Source organism: Belonocnema kinseyi, chromosome 6 (assembly GCF_010883055.1).
Source record: "Belonocnema kinseyi isolate 2016_QV_RU_SX_M_011 chromosome 6, B_treatae_v1, whole genome shotgun sequence".
In the NCBI taxonomy this organism is placed as follows: domain Eukaryota; kingdom Metazoa; phylum Arthropoda; class Insecta; order Hymenoptera; family Cynipidae; genus Belonocnema; species Belonocnema kinseyi.
The window spans coordinates 138,952,015-138,971,239 of record NC_046662.1 but is presented as its reverse complement, the minus strand read 5'-3'; the positions used below and the strand labels follow the sequence as shown (position 1 = coordinate 138,971,239).

General features: G+C 33.6%; 1 protein-coding gene across 4 annotated transcripts in view; it reads left to right on the top strand.

The window, feature by feature from the left end:
• Positions 1 to 19,225, top strand: part of LOC117174165 — a 325,625-nt gene that overhangs the window by 119,916 nt on the left and 186,484 nt on the right. For 2 of the 4 annotated variants that reach the window (XM_033362992.1, XM_033362989.1), the window contains exon 1: positions 17,959 to 18,227. The exons of the other annotated variants lie outside the window; for them this stretch is intronic. In XM_033362992.1, coding sequence (XP_033218883.1) covers positions 18,167 to 18,227 — 61 coding nt within the window. In that variant the 5' untranslated portion in view covers positions 17,959 to 18,166. Of the gene's footprint in view, positions 1 to 17,958; positions 18,228 to 19,225 lie in introns of those variants that run through there. 4 annotated transcript variants of the gene reach the window in all.

Sequence of the window (19,225 nt, the reverse complement as noted above, 5' to 3'; positions counted from 1 at the left end):
AGAGGGTTTCATTTTTGCATGCCAAGACGGTGTCATTTCCACCTTAACATACCGTCGCCACATTTTGAGCCAAGACATTCCCGATGATAGCTGCAGGGCGTATTATGCACGCCCCGAGCATTTAGCTCACATACTATCTAGTTGTCCAACACACGCTACAATCCATAATTTTGTATTTTTGTAATGCCTGAATTAGTATGGTACCTTACATGTATTGGAATTTTACAATACAAATACAGTAGCCAGTAGCACTTCTGTATTATCCTTGCAGGTGGAAATCTCGACACCTATTGAAGCGAAAAATTTAAAAAAAATGTAAATGATTTCTCAGAACACTTGTTCCAGGCAATGATAGAAATTTTCTGACGGAGCCAATACTTTTGTTAATATATAGTTTATAAGCGCGTATTCATTAAATTCAAGGAATTCGTGGAATTTCAGGAATTCGTGGAATTAAAAGAAATTAGAGGAATTCACGGAATACAAAGAATTTGCGGAATTCACAAAATTAATAAAATTCACTGAATTGATGGAATCCACCGAATTAAACGAATTTGCGGAATTCAAGGAATTCACGGAACTTACGAAATTACTTGAATGTAAGGAATTGCTGAATTCAACAAATTTCGTGAGTTACGTGAATTCCATGATTTTCTCTTATTCACGAACTCCACGAATCAAAAGATTTCACGGAATTCACAGAATGTACGAAATTGAAGGAATGTAAGAAATTCACGCCATTAATAAACTTCACCAAAATCACAGTATTTATGGAATAAACGGAATTCGCGAATATTGTGGAATTCGCGGAATTCATAGAGTTCGCGGAATTCACGAAATTCATAGAATTCACGGATTCGCGGAAGTCATGCAATTCACGAAATTTTTAGAATTCACGAAATGTTCTGACCAAAAGCACATTCATTGTGACGCAAGGAGGTGTATTTGAAACAAATAATGACGTTACAAAAAGATAGAATAATTATGAATTTTTGTGATTGATGAATTTTCAATTCAAAATTCTGGAAATGGGATTGATAAAAAAAAGCTGCGAATTGCATACCCTTCAAATTTAAACCTTTAAAATAAAATAAATGAAAATTCCATACTATTTGATTTAACGATTTTCAATTCTTGGCACAGCATTTTTACATTCTCATCAGAAAAGGTATTAGATTTATGTAAAATAGAACCAGCCCAGTTTTCGTCAAATATCCACGTTTTGAGACCCCCTGCAGCCGAAAAACAGGTTTTTACGAATGTGTCTGTCTGCCTGTATGTCTGCCTGTATGTGTGTATGTATGTCTGTGAACACGATAACTTTTTAAAAAATTAATCTATTAGATCGCCCTTTGGTACACTCGTTTACTGTCCTAAACTAAAGGTCAAGTTTGTTAGCCAGCCATTTTGAATAACAATTAAAAAAATAACCTCTTTTTGAATATTTTTGAGACCATTTTTTACGAATTTCTAAATGCCCTAGAAGATTATCATAACAACTTTTTGAATTTTCTTGATAAATCAAAAATTAAGTTTTGACAGCATACAAAATAATGGAAAATCCAAAAGTTACATTTATTCATGCAACATTTTCTTAAGAAATTTAAATTAGACAAAAATCCAAATCAAAAATCACATTTAACGTCCAATAATCAAATTGATGCAAAATCCTGTTAAATAAAACAAGAATCCAACGACCAAATTTTCACCACAACGAATAAACAAAAATCGTATTGTAATCTGAAAAAATAAAAAACAAATAAAATTTTCGAACAAAAATAAAAAAGAGGAAAGAAAAATGAGAAGGCAGCCAACCTCGTCCTCTTCCTTCTCTTTTTCTTTCTTTCTTTTTTTTTTATTGTTATTATCATCAAATTACAATAAAATAAAAATAAAAAACATATAAATAAATAAAATTGCATTGCCAACGTTTCGGTACTCGTATCAAGGCAAGACCAATTTAAGTGATAGAAATTGACAGCACCCACGAACAGGTGCTCTCTCTTTGAGACCTGAGAATCGAATGAGGGTCAGTAGGGCAATCTGTTGTGAACAAAATATAAATATCAGTCACAATTACATCATAAATAGACAAAGTAAAAGAAAAACGGAATTCTGTTTTTCTTTTACTTTCTCTATTTCTGATGTAATTGTGACAGATATTTATATTGTGTTTAAAACAGATTGGCCTACTGAACCTCATTCGATTCTCAGGTCTCAAAGAGAAAGCACCTGTTCGTGGGTGCTGTCAATTTCTACCATTTAAATTTGTCTTGCCTTGATAGTGGTACTGTACGAGTACCGACACGTTGGTAATGCAATTTTATTTGTTTATTTATGTTTTTTATTTTTATCTTATTGTAATTTGATGATAATAAAAATAAAGAAGGCGAAAGAAAGAAAAAGAGAAGGAAGGGGATGTGGTTGGCTGCCTTCTCATTTTTCTTTCCTCTTTTATATTTTTGTCCGAAAATTTTATTTGTTTTTTGTTTTTTCAGATTACAATAGAATTTTTGGTTTTTGTTTATTCGTTGTGGTCCAAATTTGGTCGTTGGATTCTTGTTTTATTTAACAGGATTTTGCATCAATTTGATTATTGAACGTTAAATGTGATTTTTAATTTGGATTTTTGTCTAATTTAAATTTCTTAAATTTCCTTTTTTAACTTTTAAATTATGCATATATATATATTTGAAAATGCATTATTATATTTGAGAATATTTGAAATACTGTGAAAATTTTACATGAATAAATGTAACTTTTGGATTTTCCATTATTTTGTATGATGTCAAAATTTAATTTTTGATTTATCAAGAAAATTCAAAAAGTTGTTATGATAATTTTCTAGGGCATTTAGAAATCAAACTTTTTCTTCTCTTAACATTTCTTCATATCGGCCGTTAATTGGCTTGAAAGGTTCATTTTCGTGTGTTTTTTGGAATTTTGTAAATGCTATAACTCTAGTAATTTTTAATTTTTTGAAAAAAGTCATTAGATAATTTGTTCGACTTTTTAAATACTATGGAAAACCGTACAGAGAATCCTTGAATTTGTAAAAAATGATCTCAAAAATATTCAAAAAGAGGTTATTTTTTAAATTGTTTTTCAAAATGGCTGGCCAACGAACTTGACCTTTAGTTTAGGACAGTAAACGAGTGTACCAAAGGGCAATCTAATAGACTAATTTTTTAAAAAGTTATCGTGTTCACAGGGAGACATACAGAAAGACATACATACACACATGCAGACAGATATACAGGCAGACAGACACATTCGTAAAAACCTGTTTTTCGGATTCAGGGATCTCAAAACGTGGATATTTGAGGAAAACTGCGCTGGTTCAATTTTACATAAATCTAATACCTTTTCTGATGAGAATGTAAAAATGCTGTGCCAAGAATTGAAAATCGTTAAATCAGAAAAGTATGGAATTTTCAATCACAAATGTTCATAATTATTCTATCTTTTTTTAAAGTCTTTATTTGTTTCAAATACACCTGCAGAACCAATACTCGCGCGCCTTAGGCGCGCTTAAACTTGCGAGTGCAGAGCGCGAGGAGAATCTCCCCGCCAAGCGGGAAGATTTTTGTTAGCATTTTTGTCATAGTATCTGAGAAGAGAAAAAAAAGATATATCCTTCATGTGTACGGGCCATATTTCTAACTTCCTTGCATTTGCTCCTATCTTTTGATAAATACCACACTAAATCATCCGTCAATAATGGTCACCTCTTACAATCACTAAAATGAGACAAAACATGGCTCAATTACATTTTAATTACCTGAATAAATTTCCTGATATCATTTAAAACAGAATGAAAAAAATATATTAGGAAAGTCGGTCAATATATGGTGAATAATGAGTGAAATCTTAAAGCGAATGCAAAATTACCATTCAACAGAAATTGAACGGATTAACCGATTTTCTTCTATTTTTTTTAATCGTCTCGTCAACCGGCTCTAATCCCTAACAATAGGAAAGTTGAGTGAGACATGACAGGCACTTAATCTAAATTCTGGGCTCGAACCTGGGTTTACGCTGTTTACAGTATCGTCGAAAAAACAACACTCTGGACTACCTATTGTTTCACTTCGAATAGGCTGCCTTAATATTCCGTTCACCATGAGTGCGCTCACGGTGGCAGTTTGTTCTTTCACAGGCGCATAAATTGCATCACATTTTCAAGCAATTGAAAAAGGCAACAAGACCATTTTTCGAAAAAAAACTCTCTGGTTGATTTTATACTTAGATCTTTATATTGTGTGGTTAAAATATGAAATCAAAACATTCATAATTATAGGAGAAAAGCTGGTTTTGTATAATACATGGACTAAATTTCAAGCCTGAGAAAGCGCCTTAAGAGCCACTGGGAATTTTAGTTGCCAAAAAGCGTTAAAAATCCATAACTTTGCAGAAAATTAATATATGTTCAATTTTTTTAAAGCATAGACAAAAGAATGTTTCTTTTATTTGTAAAAAGTGTGAAACTATAGAATTGTTGAAATTATTAACTATGCCCTACCGATAGAAATCTCAGAGTATTCTCAGGTGAAATAGCCTGGCCGGTTTGAGACTACCTGCAGGTTCGATTTGAATGATTTAGTCTCAGAGATAGAAAGATATAAGTCCTTTTTAAGGTCCTTTTAGTGGTCCTTTTAAGAGTGATGCGACTGTAATATAATATTTCTATTGTATTCGTAACGTACCGGGCGGGCAGAGTTATTACAGACTCTCCCTTTTCAAATTTTTCTTCAAAGTATTAATACTTTTTTTTAATTGATAAATTTACTCAGTATACTTATTTATAATTATAACATATATAATAATATACAATTTTCTAGTTGAATTAAAAATGTTGTCTTTTTTGACGTATCTCATTCCATTTACGAGAAACGTTGTATTAATTCAGATTTTAAACATTAGAAAAAAAGGTTAGATATCTAATATCATCAAAACCCGTAGATTCCGAATTATTATGTTTTAGGCTGTTAACTATGAAATTTAAAAAATCTATTTCTAATTTTTAATCCGAAACCTTAACAAAGGACCCTTGAGTGTCGGCTACTGTATTGACATATCCCCTCTGCTTGTTATTTATGATTGAATTCTTATTTCAATTTCAGCTTCTCTTCTTGTTATTTATGATCGTATTTTTATTTCAATTTCGGAAAGGAAATTTAAAAAAATTTAAACGAGCTACCTGGACCTTTAAATTTATCTACCTGTGTGCCTCCGGAGAATTTCTCAGACCCTACCGAAAAGAATCTTTGAGTATATATTAAAAATTCTTTAGGTCAAAGAAGCTCAGAGAAATTCTCCGCAGGCACTCAGGTAGATATTTTTAAAGGTCCAGGTAGCTCGTTTAAATGGTCTGAAGGCTTTAAAATATCCTTTCCGAAATTGAAATAAGAATACGATCATAAATAACAAGCAAAGAGGCTATCTCAATAGAGTAGCCAACACTCAAGGGTCCTTTGTTAAGCTTTCGGATTAAAATTTAGCAGTAGATTTTTTTTTTATTTCATAGTTAACAGCCTAAAACATAATAATTCGGAATATACGGGTTCCGATGACTTCAGATATCTAACTTCTTTTAAATGCTTAAAATTGGAATTAATAGAACGTTTCTCGTAAATAGAATGAGATACGCCAAAAAAGACAACATTTTTGAATTCAACTAGAAAATTGTATATTAGTATATAAGTTATAATTATAAATAAGTATAATGAGAAAATTCAATAATTAAAAAAAGTGTTAATAATTTGAAGAGAAATTTAAAAAGGGAGAGCGGATTAGCCGCGACCAACTACTGTAAATAACTTTGCCCGCCTGGTACGTGACGAATACAAAAGGAACATTATATTACCGTCACACCACTCTTAAAAGGACCACTTAAAGGATCTTGAAAACGACCCAAATCTCTCAAACTATCTGCGAGACTATTTTATTTCAAATCGACTCTGTTTATAGACTCAAATGGGCCAGGCTATTTCGCTAAAGAAAACTCAGAGATTTCTTTCGGTAGGGGAGCTTCTCAGAGCCTTGAGAATCTTTAGCATATACTCTGATATTTCTATCGGTAAGGCGAATTCTTATCTCAATTCCAGCCTCCCTGCTTGTTATTTATGATCGCATTTTTATTTCAATGTCGGACTTTTCAAAATATCTACGTCAGTGCCTGTGGAGAATTTCTCTGCAGCTTCTCAGAGCCTTAGAATCTGCAGTTAATATACTGAGATTTCTATGGGTAGAGTTGAGACAGTCCATTCTATTTTCATCATTGGAATTCAGTAATTAAGCTACCGGCGAATATTTATATTAATACGCTCCTGACTCAAAAGTGGGCAGCCAGTTAGAGCCAAGGGATGATTCACGAAATCATTGAATCATACGATCGATTGCGCGCGCATTCAGCTAATAAGTGGGGATAGCGTGTGGCTAATGCACTCTATAATTGATTGCGATACCGTTATCAGGCCTCTTTTAATTACAAGGACTTCTTACTCAAAGGTCTACGAGGAGGGAGTCTCTCCTGGTGCATTCATTGAAGACAGAATTTTAATTGAATAAGTGTTATTCAAAAAGGACGCTACTCACAACGGCTTCTCCTACTCAAATCACAAACTTCCGTTCACTAAACTATCCAAATTCATCAGAATTCGAATAGTTATACGTAAGTTTTTGGGGAATTTATTTATTTTTTAAATTATTTTATGCATGATTATAACGAATTTGCACTTCACGTTTACGTGGATACCTCGTTGTGCATGTTTGCATTTCAGTATGGGGATTTTAAATAAATAAAAAAATAGTGTGCGCAACTTTATTGCAACGACTTTGCACTTTATCTTACGATAAAGAAACCTCGTTGTGCATAGTTACGCTAGCTATTGAAATTTACATGGGCATTTTAATTTGAATTTTTTATAAAAATGGAACCAGAAAAGAACTCGTAACGACTTTTCACTTAACTTAAATGTTAAGGCCTCGTTGTGCGAGTAAAGTTTACGCTCATTAATAAAAAGTTTAATTTTAAGGAAATAAAATTGTACTTGCTCGTGACGACTTTGCACTTAACTCAAATGTTAAGGCCTCGTTGTGTGAATAAAGTATAGGCTCATTAATAAAAAGCCAAATTTAAAGGATATTTGTACTTTCTCGCACCGACTATACATTGAACTTAAATGTTAAGACCTTGTTGTGCGAATAAAGTTTAAGCTCATTAATAAAAAGCCAAATTTAAATAAAATAAAATTGTACTTTCTCGTAACGACCTTGCACCTTATTCAAACATGAGGACCTTGTATGTGAAGAAATTTGCAAAAAAATAAACATTTAAATTATGTCAAATAATCTCAAATATATCTGATGAAAGAGATCTATCGCTAAATCACGCAATCATCTCTCCCTCGGGTAAATCCACAATCCATGATTTTTGTTGTCTTTTTTTATGATGATTGAAAATTTCAGTATGAAATTTTAATCTAAAAATAAGTTTTACTTATTTTCTCGTTTAAAAAATAATGTTCAAGTGTAACTGTAAAATGTTTAGCGCTATATTTATTATTCTATCAGTATTAGAATCAATGCATTTTGTTAGTTGCAATTTACTGGAAAGGACAAAGTAAACGCAAATTGAACGAATCTCTAGATCAAAATAAATATCATTGAGATATGTTTAAAAAGCAACAGAATTATTACCAAAAATTAATACAATTTTTGGTATATGTAAGTTCTCTTATTAAAATCAGCCAAGTGCAGTAATCAAATTAATAATATGAATAAGCACAAAGTCAATCCCCGGTTAGAGAAGAGTAATAATGTTACAGGGTATTGCCAATAACAACAACACTGCTAACTCATAATCAGATTTAGATGGTATTAGTGGAATTTACAATTGTCTTATCCTTTCCTCTAACTCTTTCTAGTATAATTGTCAAACATATCAACATTTAAATACTGATTAAGGATACGTTCAATTATTTAATTACTATGACAACTGCTTTATGTCTTCGCTCACACACTCCCATGACCTGACTGTTACAGTGAGTGAGAGAGCGAAGGAATACAACAAAACCTATTGCCACTGTTTAATTTGTAAATAAACGAGACGTCACAGAAATGGCATTGCTTTACTAAAGGCTTTGTATATCCGGCCATGACCAAGTTGAGGAAAAGTGTTCTCCACTGAGTCCGAAACATAGTGTCGGACAGGACTCAACTGTGCCAAATCACAAGAGATGGCAGTTAAACGAATTTCCCGACGTGCGTAACAAGGCGGCAAAATTCAAAAGATAATGTGACGGCCGCTCTGTGCTGGATAAACCCTTCCATTAATTATGCCGATGTTTATCGCCACGTTGTGAAAATCAGGTTATAAAAGTGAACTCAGAGAACACACGAAAACCACGAATAAAAGAGTTAGAAGCTTTTTAATAATTATGAAAGATCTTATGAGAAATTGTTTCGGTTTTATTCTAAAAGAATAATTTTAAGTGCGAAAAAAAGTTCTTAACATTCACGGGAAATTTTAAAATTTCTGTTTTGTAAGTAATTTCAAGAGAAAAACAAAAAAAGAATAAAAAAATGTTCAGAATTATTTCCAAAAATTTTTAAAAAGTGTGCAAGATTTTAAAGCAAAATTTTAAAATTTTGCTATATTACATCGTTTTAGAAAAAATTTGAGTAAGATTAAGAGATATGCAATAGTTTTGAAACGATTCAAAAATAATTAAAACTTGTAAAGATTTTTGTAAAGTTCCACGAAAATGAAAGACATTTTTTCAGGTTCCCAGGAAAAACTAAAATAATTTTTTATTTCGAAAAATTAAATTGAAGAGATTATTTAAAAAGATTTTAGAAGATATCAAAAATAGTCAAAGAAGAATCTGAAAGATTTTAAGGAAATTTTTTTAACTTAGCAGAATAAACAAAAAATGCAGGAAAAATTTGAATAATTTTTAGAAATTAGAAGAGTTAGAAGGTCTGAAAAGATTTAAAAAAAAAAAGAATTTTTCTTATATTCGTGTGAAAATTTACAATAATTTTTTATTTTGAAAAATGATCTTTAAGAGAAAAATTCATGTCAGCTAAAACTATTTTCAAGAATTTAAAACGTTTTAAATAGATGACAAAGATTTGCAAATTCGGAAAAAATTCGAAAATTTATCAAATATTTCTTGATTACTTCTGAACTTCTAAAAGTTATAAACATCTTTTAAAAGGACTCGGAATTTCTCATAATATTTTGTAAAATTCTATATTATGAAAATTATATTTACATAAATTTAAAAACAAAGTGATAATACTTATTTTCTTGTTCTTAATTCTCAGAATTTAATGTTTAATAAAATAAATTAAAAGAGAATTATTTTTATTTAGACTGGTTAATTAATGATCTATTCCATTTGTGGCTAATACCAGTGGCAGCGTGTTTATTTAATGATCTTATTGAGATGACGCGTTTCGGTACAGATCTGTATCCTTATCAAATCGCATTTTTTTTCCTTGATATAAGTTTGTTGGAGTTGGTTTTGGGTACAGATTGGTACATCAGTTCATTAATTAACCAGTCCGAATTAAAATAATTTTCTTTTAACTTATTTCATTAAACATTAATAAGTGGCTTTAAACAGAACAACATTATGAACAGCGATAGAAGTTTCTACAATAGACTTGGAGAAGATTACGATTTCTACACTGTTAGTGTTGTAAAGGAATAAAATACTTTCAAACATCTTCACTTTCTAAAATCAGCTCCAACAAACTTTTGTTAAGGAAAAAGACTGCGATTTGACAAGGGTACATATCTGTACCCAAACGCGTCATCTTAATAAGTTCATGAAATAAACACGCTACCACTGGTATTATCCACAAATGGAATAGTTCATTAATTAACTAGTCCAAATTAAAATAATTTTCTTTTAACTTATTTCATTAAACATTAATAAGTGGCTTTAAACAGAACAACATTATGAACAACTATAGAAGTTTCTACAATAGACTTGGAGAAGATTACAATTTCTACACTGTTAGTGTTTTACAGGAAAAAAATACAGTAGACTCTACGACAATTTTTGTTTTCGGGGCTGTCGGGGAAGCGAACGGGAAGTTTCAGATAACTCTCTCTCCTGCGTCAAGCCGCGTTCGGCGCAGTAGCAGTGATCCCAACTTTTTTATTATAATTAATAGTTTTTTTAGTTCCAAAGACTAACTTTTATTTCACCAACGAATTTTTAAATAAATATATTTCTAGCATTTAATATAATATGTATGAATATTCACATAACTTCATGTAAAAATTTCCAGTGAAAAAAAAAAAATAATGCTATTTAAATACCTGCAAATAACGTTTTCAGCTCAGAACAGTTATTTTTAATTCAGAGAAGCCAAATAATGACGCTCATAATGTGAAAAGAAGAAACAAAAATCATCATTGCTGATAATAAAAATCCAGCCAGTATCTATTGGTACAAAAAGATGCGGCTTTTTGTACCAATATTTTGTTATACACATGACTCGTTAAATAAACATTTTTGTTCTTCAAATGTCTTTGTAAATGAAATATAAATTCATCTTTTGAATTGAAACAAAATGTGCTATTGTTTACCAAATATACGCATTGGTATTTTTTTCTAACCTTACACCACAAATTACGTTATTTCTGATACTAATGTACAACTTACAATCTTAACCTATTTTAATTTCAACATTTGTTAATTATGCCGGTTTAAATCACGCGCCAATAGCGATCAATGAGAGTCACTGCGCCGGGAAAGCGCAGTAGCTCAACAAGCCACAGTTCGAATCTCTGCGCAGTAGGCGTAGCCGGCCACGTATGCTTCCAACTATCTTCAGTTTCTAAAACCAGCTCCAACAAACTTTTGTTAAGGGCATGTAATACTTCTTCGTGTGGTCAATCGGGTACAGTTCCCAGGGCTTCTTTTCCACAAAAATAAAAATGTTTAAAAACTGAATTCGGAGATGCTATAAAACATCACAACGGACGTCCCCGGACTTTTTTTTAGGGATAATAACAAAAAACTTGTATTGTTCTGAATAATAATTTTATGCATGTGCATTATTTTGAGGTTAGGTTCGTGTTTCAGCTCTGGGATTTCGATAATTTCGAAATTATTTATGAAATAAATTTGGTTCATTGCCTACAAACAAGGTTAGTTTCGGGACATTAGTTACTATGTTTATTTGTAAGTCCAAAGTTTTCAGCCAAAAATATTGTGTAGTTTGGAAGCGACCCTCGAGAGAATTGTAATACACATAACCTCGCAAAATACACGTTTTTAGTAGAATCAAAATTTTTTTGGAATTAACTCACAAAAAAAAGTGTGCAGGAAAGTCCGTTAGCATGTTCGCTATCATTCCCCAGCTTTTGAAGACAAAATATTTATTAATCTAGGGAAAAAGCCGGGGGAATATAACACTAATAAAATCGATAATAATTCCTAAGCGCCATGCAAATTAATCAAATTTAACCAAATATAATTTTTAAATTAACCCACAAAAAAGTGTGCAGGGACGTCCGTTAGCATGTTCGCTACCATTTCCCAAATTTTTAAGACAAAATATTTATTATTATAGAAAAAAAACGGGGGAACCTAAAAATGGTAAAATCAATCGTTTTCCAAGTATCACATGCCCTTAAGACCATCTGGCGAGTGGGTCACGTGGCCAGATTCCTACTCACTGACACCTTTCTGATTTCCCAAATTTTCACACGAAGCGCGATGTAATGTTCCGTGTGAATATAAGTTGGGAAATAAAAAAAAATGGCGGTAAGGTAGGAATCTGGTCACGTGACCCACTCATCGCATGGCCTTAAGGAACACGATACCACTGGTATTAGCTACAAATGGAATAGTTCTCAGAATTTAATTTCAAAATGGATTTATTGTAGCACTTCGAAAAATAATTTTCGATTAATCTTCTACCTTACCGACACTTTTTTTATTTTATAACTTATATTGCCACTAAGCGCCACATCGAGTTGAAAATTTGGGATGCTAAACAAGAAGCACTAATAATAGTGGGTCTGGTCCTAAATTTTTATAAGTATGAAATCAGTTTTTTTCGTAAATAATTTTTTTTTTGCTTTTTTCATAATTATTCAAATACGCTTTGTACCGTGGAAGAATCCTTTCTTTGTATAGTATAACAATTTTAAGGTAGGGCAAATATTCAAAAATGAGAAAATGACACTTATAATATGGCTATTCATTCTACAGCGGAACAATTAGAGCACAGAACAGTCCTAAATGATACCGCAAACGATATTCACATCCGCACAGAATTCACACAAAACACAGATGATCTCGCTCGTTGACCGAGGTCGATTGCCGAATAGTTGAAGTGAATTATGGTCAGGGTCCCGGACCGAACTGCACATATCCTTAGTCAGAAGCTTACTTTGAATGGGGTAGCTTACTTTCCCGGTGGATCGTTCTAGGGTTAATGGTCTTTCTTTAAGAATTTCATACAAATATTAAACATTTTAGCTTCCTCACAATGTTTAATTGATTAAAAAAATGTCACATTTAAGACTTCATTATTTCATTGTAAAAGAAAATAATATTTTAGGACTTATAATATTCCTTGTTTTGTCATCTATAGATATAATAATTATATTTATTATATAGTAGCATTATATTTTAAGACGGCAATAAAAAAAAATTAGTTTTTTATTACTATATTTAAAAGTGTTTCAATATCCGGGACTAACACAAAATAATGCAAAAATGAATAACAAAATCATAAATTAGCAAGAAAAAAAAATTGTCGAATTATAAAGTTAATTAATTGTTAAAATCCCATAAATATTTCTATTGTTGAAATTTAAGTTTCACGAAATTTAAAATTTGGCGAAAAAAATTAATAAATTATTAATTAATGATTAATTAAATTGTTTGCTTTATTCTTCTTCTTTATTTATAATGCGTCCCCTAAGGGCTTACATGACTTTCATTCCTTGCAATCTTTGCGCTCATATCTATATTTTTTACGACATTATCCTTTGTATATATACAATTATTTACGAATATTTACATAAAGTCTTATCTCTAGAAACTTATTCTTATTTCCTGCGATAGCGCAATTAAGGACTTATTAGCAAACGAGTGAGCGAGCAAACGAAAGCGAGAGTGCAAGTGAAAGAGGGAGAGAGAGAGAGCATGAGAACGCAAACACAACTTAGTCCACTTATACTATTACATAAGCATTACTTACAATCTCTACGTTTCTAATCTAAGCGACTTCCGTTTCCTTTTTTCTTTCACTTTTTTTATACCTCCAATTTGCCTTTCTTCACGTGCATTCTTTCATCCTCTCTTATTCTCTTCGCTAGCACCCTCCAACTCCTTCATCTATTCGTCTCCTAATCCATCCTCCCCCAGAATCATAACCACATTCTCGTGCCAGCTTCCTTGATCTTCCATTCCTCCACTACATCCTTCCCATACATGTTCCCATGTTTCCTCCTCCTATTGACATATTTTACACCTTCTGTTCTCTTCTTCTTCCCAATACATCCCCTTCCTTTCCTCGTTTCCCAATCTAAATCTTGCTATTCTGGTCCACCTTCTCTCTCCCCATCCCTTTTCTTAATACTTTAGCACTCTTTCCTTTTTTTTGATCTTATACCATTTATTGTATTTTGATTCCTCAATCATCACCCATCTTATATGTCCCGTCTTATATTTCTCAATCATTAGAGAACTCCCTCCTTTTTTCTTCCCATCTCGTTAATTCGATCGCCCTCCCTCTCCTCTCTTTTACCTCCATCAAATTATTTTCCGCCAACTCCCCTCCCTTTTCCTCCCACAGCTTCGTCTCAAATTTCCATGCCCTCTTTCCCGCTTTAATACTTAACTTATCCCTTTGCGCTTCTTCTCTCACTATATATCCTGGCGTCCTACACTCTACCCTTAGTGTCCACTTAATATACCTCTCTTGTAAACTCTCAACATCTTTCCTTTTTTTCCGTCCCCATATCTCTGCTCCATAACCTAATATTGGCCATACCAGCGTATCAAACAACCACATTCTCCTTCTCCAATTTTTTTAACCCTTTTTTCCTACTCCCCATTTCTGTTTCATTACCCATGCTGCTTTTTTTTATCCTTTTTCTTATATGATCTGTATGATCTCCATTCGTTTGCAAGATATATCCCAAATATTTATACTCTTTTACTTCTAACTTTATTCCCTTCCATCTCCCTGTCCATTCTTTCTTACTTCCCCCTCCTTTTCTAAACATCATTATCTTTGTCTATTCTACATTTACATTCAGCTTTTTCCCATCTAAGTATTTGTCTAATCCTGCAATTAATTTCGCCATCCCTTCTTCATCCTCTGACATCAAAACAATGTCGTCTGCGTATGCCAGTGTATATATCTTTCCCTTCCCTATCCTAAATCCCCCCCAAACTTTTCTCCTCATTTTTTCTGCCAAGTCTGATATTATTAAATAAAATAAAAGTGGGCTCAGGGGACATCCTTGCCTCACACCTCTCACCAACCAGAAGCTGTTTCCTGCTTGTTCCTCTACCTTTACCGTGCTTTTTGTCTCTCTAAAAGTTTCCGATACTCTCTTTATGAATCCCTCTCTTATCCCCTTTTTTACCATATCTTTTTCTATTTCGCCTCGGTCTAATGAGTCAAACGCCGCCTTTAAGTCCACGAACATTGCTATCATTGCCCCATTTTCTCTTTTAAGTCTCTTATTTACTAGATAGTTTAGAACATATATGTTGTACATTACCCCCATTCCTTTTCTGAACCCTGCCTGATTCGGTGACTATCTTTTTTCCTTCAACTTCTATCTTCAATTTCTCCGACAAAATAGTTACATATAATTCATACAGTGTTGGGATCGACGTCAGCCCCATATAATCTTTAACCTCTTCTCCTTTGCCTTTCTTTACTATTGGTATAATTACTCCTTCTTTCCATAACTCTGGCCACCCCTCTCCTCTCCATTCTTTATTACACATTATCCATGTCCATTCCTCTAGTTCCTCTCCTCTATATTTCCATACTTCATTTGGAATCTCATCTATACCAGGTGCCTTTCCATCCTTCATTATTCCTAAAACCTTAACTATATCTTCCTTCATATGTCCTATTCCTCATCTCTTTCTTTACCATATTTTCCTCCCTTTATAACTTTTCTCTCTACTCCTCCTACCAATTTCTCTTTCCTTTGATAACATAAGTCAGTATCATCTTTCTTGTTTTGCCTGTATTCTTCCCCATTACTTTTTTCTTTTCTCCATTTTCTTAATTCCTTTCTGACCTCCTTTTTTTCTCTTTACAGTCCTCATCCCACCCACTTCTATTCTCCCCTTTACTAACTTCATTTCTGTTTGTGCACTCTAATCCTATTTTTATTTCTCCCATCATTTTTTCCATCTCCTCGTCCACATTTCCCTCTTCCATTTTGATATTTCTTAACCTTCTTTCTTACCTGATCATCCACTATCAGATAATCAATTACCGTTCCCCTTTCACCTCCTGAGCGTGTATATTCTCCTTTCTCATCTCCTTCTATATTTCCGTTTAAGATATATCATCCCAACTTCTCCAAGCTCTTCAACAACTTTTTTCCCTCCCCATTTACTACCTTATCTTTGGATTGTCTTCTTCTCTCTTCACCATATTCCCTTTCTCCTCTATCTCGTGTTCTCGCATTGAAACACCCACCTATTATCAGCCTAATCTTTTCTTTATTTTCTTCAATCATTTCTTTCATCTCCTCTGCTTTTTCCTGCATATCACCGTTCACGTAAACACCCACTACCTTCCACTTCTCTCCATCCATCATTACCTCTTCTAATATTAATTCTTCTTTTTGTTCTTTCCTGTCTTTTTTATCTATCCCTGTTATACATTCATTCCTCAATCCCATCACCATTCCTCCCATTGCTCTGCCCTTTTTATTTTTCCTCTTTGCATTTTGCACTTGCCATTTGTAACCTCTTGGTAACCTTCCCCGCACTCTTTCCCATGCTTTTTCATTTAGCCACGTCTCCATCATTATGACTTCGTCCCGTTGTGTTTTTTGTTCCAATGAGTGCATTCTCTTTTGCAACTTTTCCCTGATTTCTTCCCATTTTTTAAATTTATTTCTTAACTTCAGCCATTTCCCGCCTAATTTCCTTCTTTAATTCCTTTCCCCTTTTCTTCTGCTTTTCTTTATAAACCCACATTACCTCTATCATCACTTCGTCAATTTCCTTTAGTCTTTCCTTTTTCATCGAAACTTCACTTTCATCTCCGCTTTCGTCAGCCCCCTTACTATTATCACTCTTCCCTACCAAACTCTGCTTTTCCGGCGGCGATCTAAACATTTTTTGGTATTTCACGGTCGCACCGATATCTTCCTTCTCTTCACTGCTTTCCCTTTCCTCTCTCTTCCTTTTGATAAAGGCCTCAATTGAACTTACGCTTTTTGATCTTAACCTCTCCTTTTCTATAGTTTTCTTATACTTCCCCCTTGTCTTCCTTTTCTTGATCTCCTCTTTCGACGTACTGAACACTTTCTGCTCTAAATCTGTTTCTTCCGCGGAGATACTCGCTTCGCTAGCCATGAATCAAATTCAAACTCTCCCGCCTTCTATGCTTTCCTGCCTCTATCTATCATTGCGGTCTGGTACCTGTCTCGCATTTCATTGTCGCTACCCAACCCTTCTACTACCAACCCGATCAACTCAGTCCTCCCACCCTGCCACAAATCTCCAAACAGCCTAACCTTAACTTCTACACAAATTTGTCTGAATCCTCCAAAATATCTACCTCCCCTTTTCAATCTCACAATCTCTCAATTAATCTCTCACATGCACACCCTTCTACACTTTTCCACAATCCACTCACCTTAAATTTCACCACATTATCAGAAAAACTCAGCATCAACAATTCCCACTATTTTACACTTTTATTAACTATGTTCAATTAACTATGTTCAGCAGTTCTAAATTTCGAGTTTTGAAATATTGGTGGGAATTTAATAATTCGTTTATTTTACAAGTCGGGCTTGAAGTCGGTGAATTTTAGTTTCAGATATTTTTAAATTCGGGATTTTATTTTTTGTCAAATAAAAATCTTGTCGTTATTTGGAATTTGGACAATTTTATAATTTGATTATAATATATACTTTTCGCATTTTTTTATTCTTTTGCGTATTCGTTATTTATTTGTTATTTATTTTTGTATAAGTTCTGAATATCCATGCATAATTTTTTCATATTTATTTTGTAATTTGTATGCACGTTTCCTATGGTACTGCATTTTCTTCTTATTCTGCATTGGCACTATACCTGTCTTACTAAAAGCTTTGTATACCCGGCCATGACCAAGTTGAGGGAGTGTGTGCTCCACTGAGTTTGAAATATAGTATCGGGCAGGATTCAACTGTGCCAACTCAGAAGAGATGCCAGCTAGGCCGTTTTCCCGATGTGCGTAACAAGGCCGCAAAATTCAAAAGATAATCTGATGGTCGCTCTGTGCGGGAGGAACCCTTCGATAGAAAGATTCCCTCGCACAAGGCGGCCAAGGTAAAATCCAAAAATGTTCAGATTTTGAGGGTGGCTTTTTTTCTAAAATTTAAATAAATGGCTGGCAATTTTAATGAATAGGTTAGCTAATAATTGATAAGAACAAAAAAGGGGAGGGCTTTTCATAATTTTTGATAGGGCTTTAGTTAGTTTCGGTCTATAGGCTTCGAATCTACGGCAAGCCCATAGAATGTTGTCTAGGTCTTCGTCAACCTCAGAATCGCATGGACACCCTCCATAAGGTATTATATTTTTCCGTGCAAGGCCCGCGTTCAAGACATAGTGATTGCTTCTCGTGCGACAAAGGGACTTTGAATTTGTAGTAACGCTGGGTGAAGAGAACACCCTTATTTTTTCCTATTTCTGTAAAGTAATTATGGCAAATTTCATCCAGAATTTTTCAGGTAGAGCCGAAGAAGTCAGAGATGCGAAGGGGGATATTGAGAAGAGAAGCTTCTTTGACTGCTGTTTTAGCTGCCATGTCTGCTGCTTCGTTTTCTGGCATACCCTTTTATCCAGAGATCCATACTAGTGAGATTACGCTCTTAAGCTTCTCTAGAACCGCTAAACAAGTTTTAATAATAAAGATCAAGTAAGAATTTATGGAAGCAGGACATTTATTGAAAATACTCAATACCAGAGCACAACCAGCTATTGTTTCAGGTATTGATTTTGAACCGTCTGTATAAAAGTGGGTGTAGTCCTGGAACTCATTTTCTACCAGGTCTCGAAAGTCCTGTGTAGGAGAGGGGCTTTTTTGGACTAGTCAACCTATTGCTGTGTTAATGTTTAGGGAAAGTAGTAGGTTTTTTTATGGAAATTCATATTAAGGGTGCGTTTTTGATCTACGGATCCGGAGTTTACAATCTCTAACATTTCTAAATGCATTTAGAAGAACAAACCGATTTTTAATGCCCCTTTGGTGATTCTAACGCGTCCAGATAAGGCTAGTAACATATGTGGAAATGGGTGATTAAGGACTCAAAAGGTTCTAATGACGTCTTTTTTGGCTAAAAAGCAAAATAATTTTTTAAATGGAGTTTCACAGCATTCTGCCATCATAACGTTAATAGCAGTACTGCCCCTGTAATCGAAGGCTAATCTTAGAGCTTCGTTATGAATTTTTTCAATTTTTTCAAAGTATTTATGAGACACGAAGTTAAAAACATGGGATCCGTATTCCAAAATGCTTCTGATGAGGGTGGCATAGACCATCCTAATGGTAATTGGATCTGCCTCCCACCAGGTGAATAATACCGAGAAATTTAAGATGGGGGGAGGGGGTATAAAGATGTCATTTAATGATGGAGTGTATGCTGGGTTAGAGGTATCAATACTCCCTCTATTGGAAAGAACCAATTTGATTTTTTCAGAACAGACCTCGAGACTTCTTTGCTTTAAAAAGATTTCAAGTGCATTAAGGCATTGTTGGAGGGATTGAATACAGATCGTTGGATCAGAAGAACGAGAGAATATAGAAATGTCATCTGCAAATTCAACGATACTGCAATTTTTACGGGCGAGTAGGCAAATTTTTCTAGTATAGACGGAGTAATTTATCGGGCTGAGTTTATAGCCTTATTGAAGACCCACTGTACTGTGTCGGGCGTCCACTCGGTCACCGTTAATTTTGAAATAAACATTTTTACAAGATATGGAAT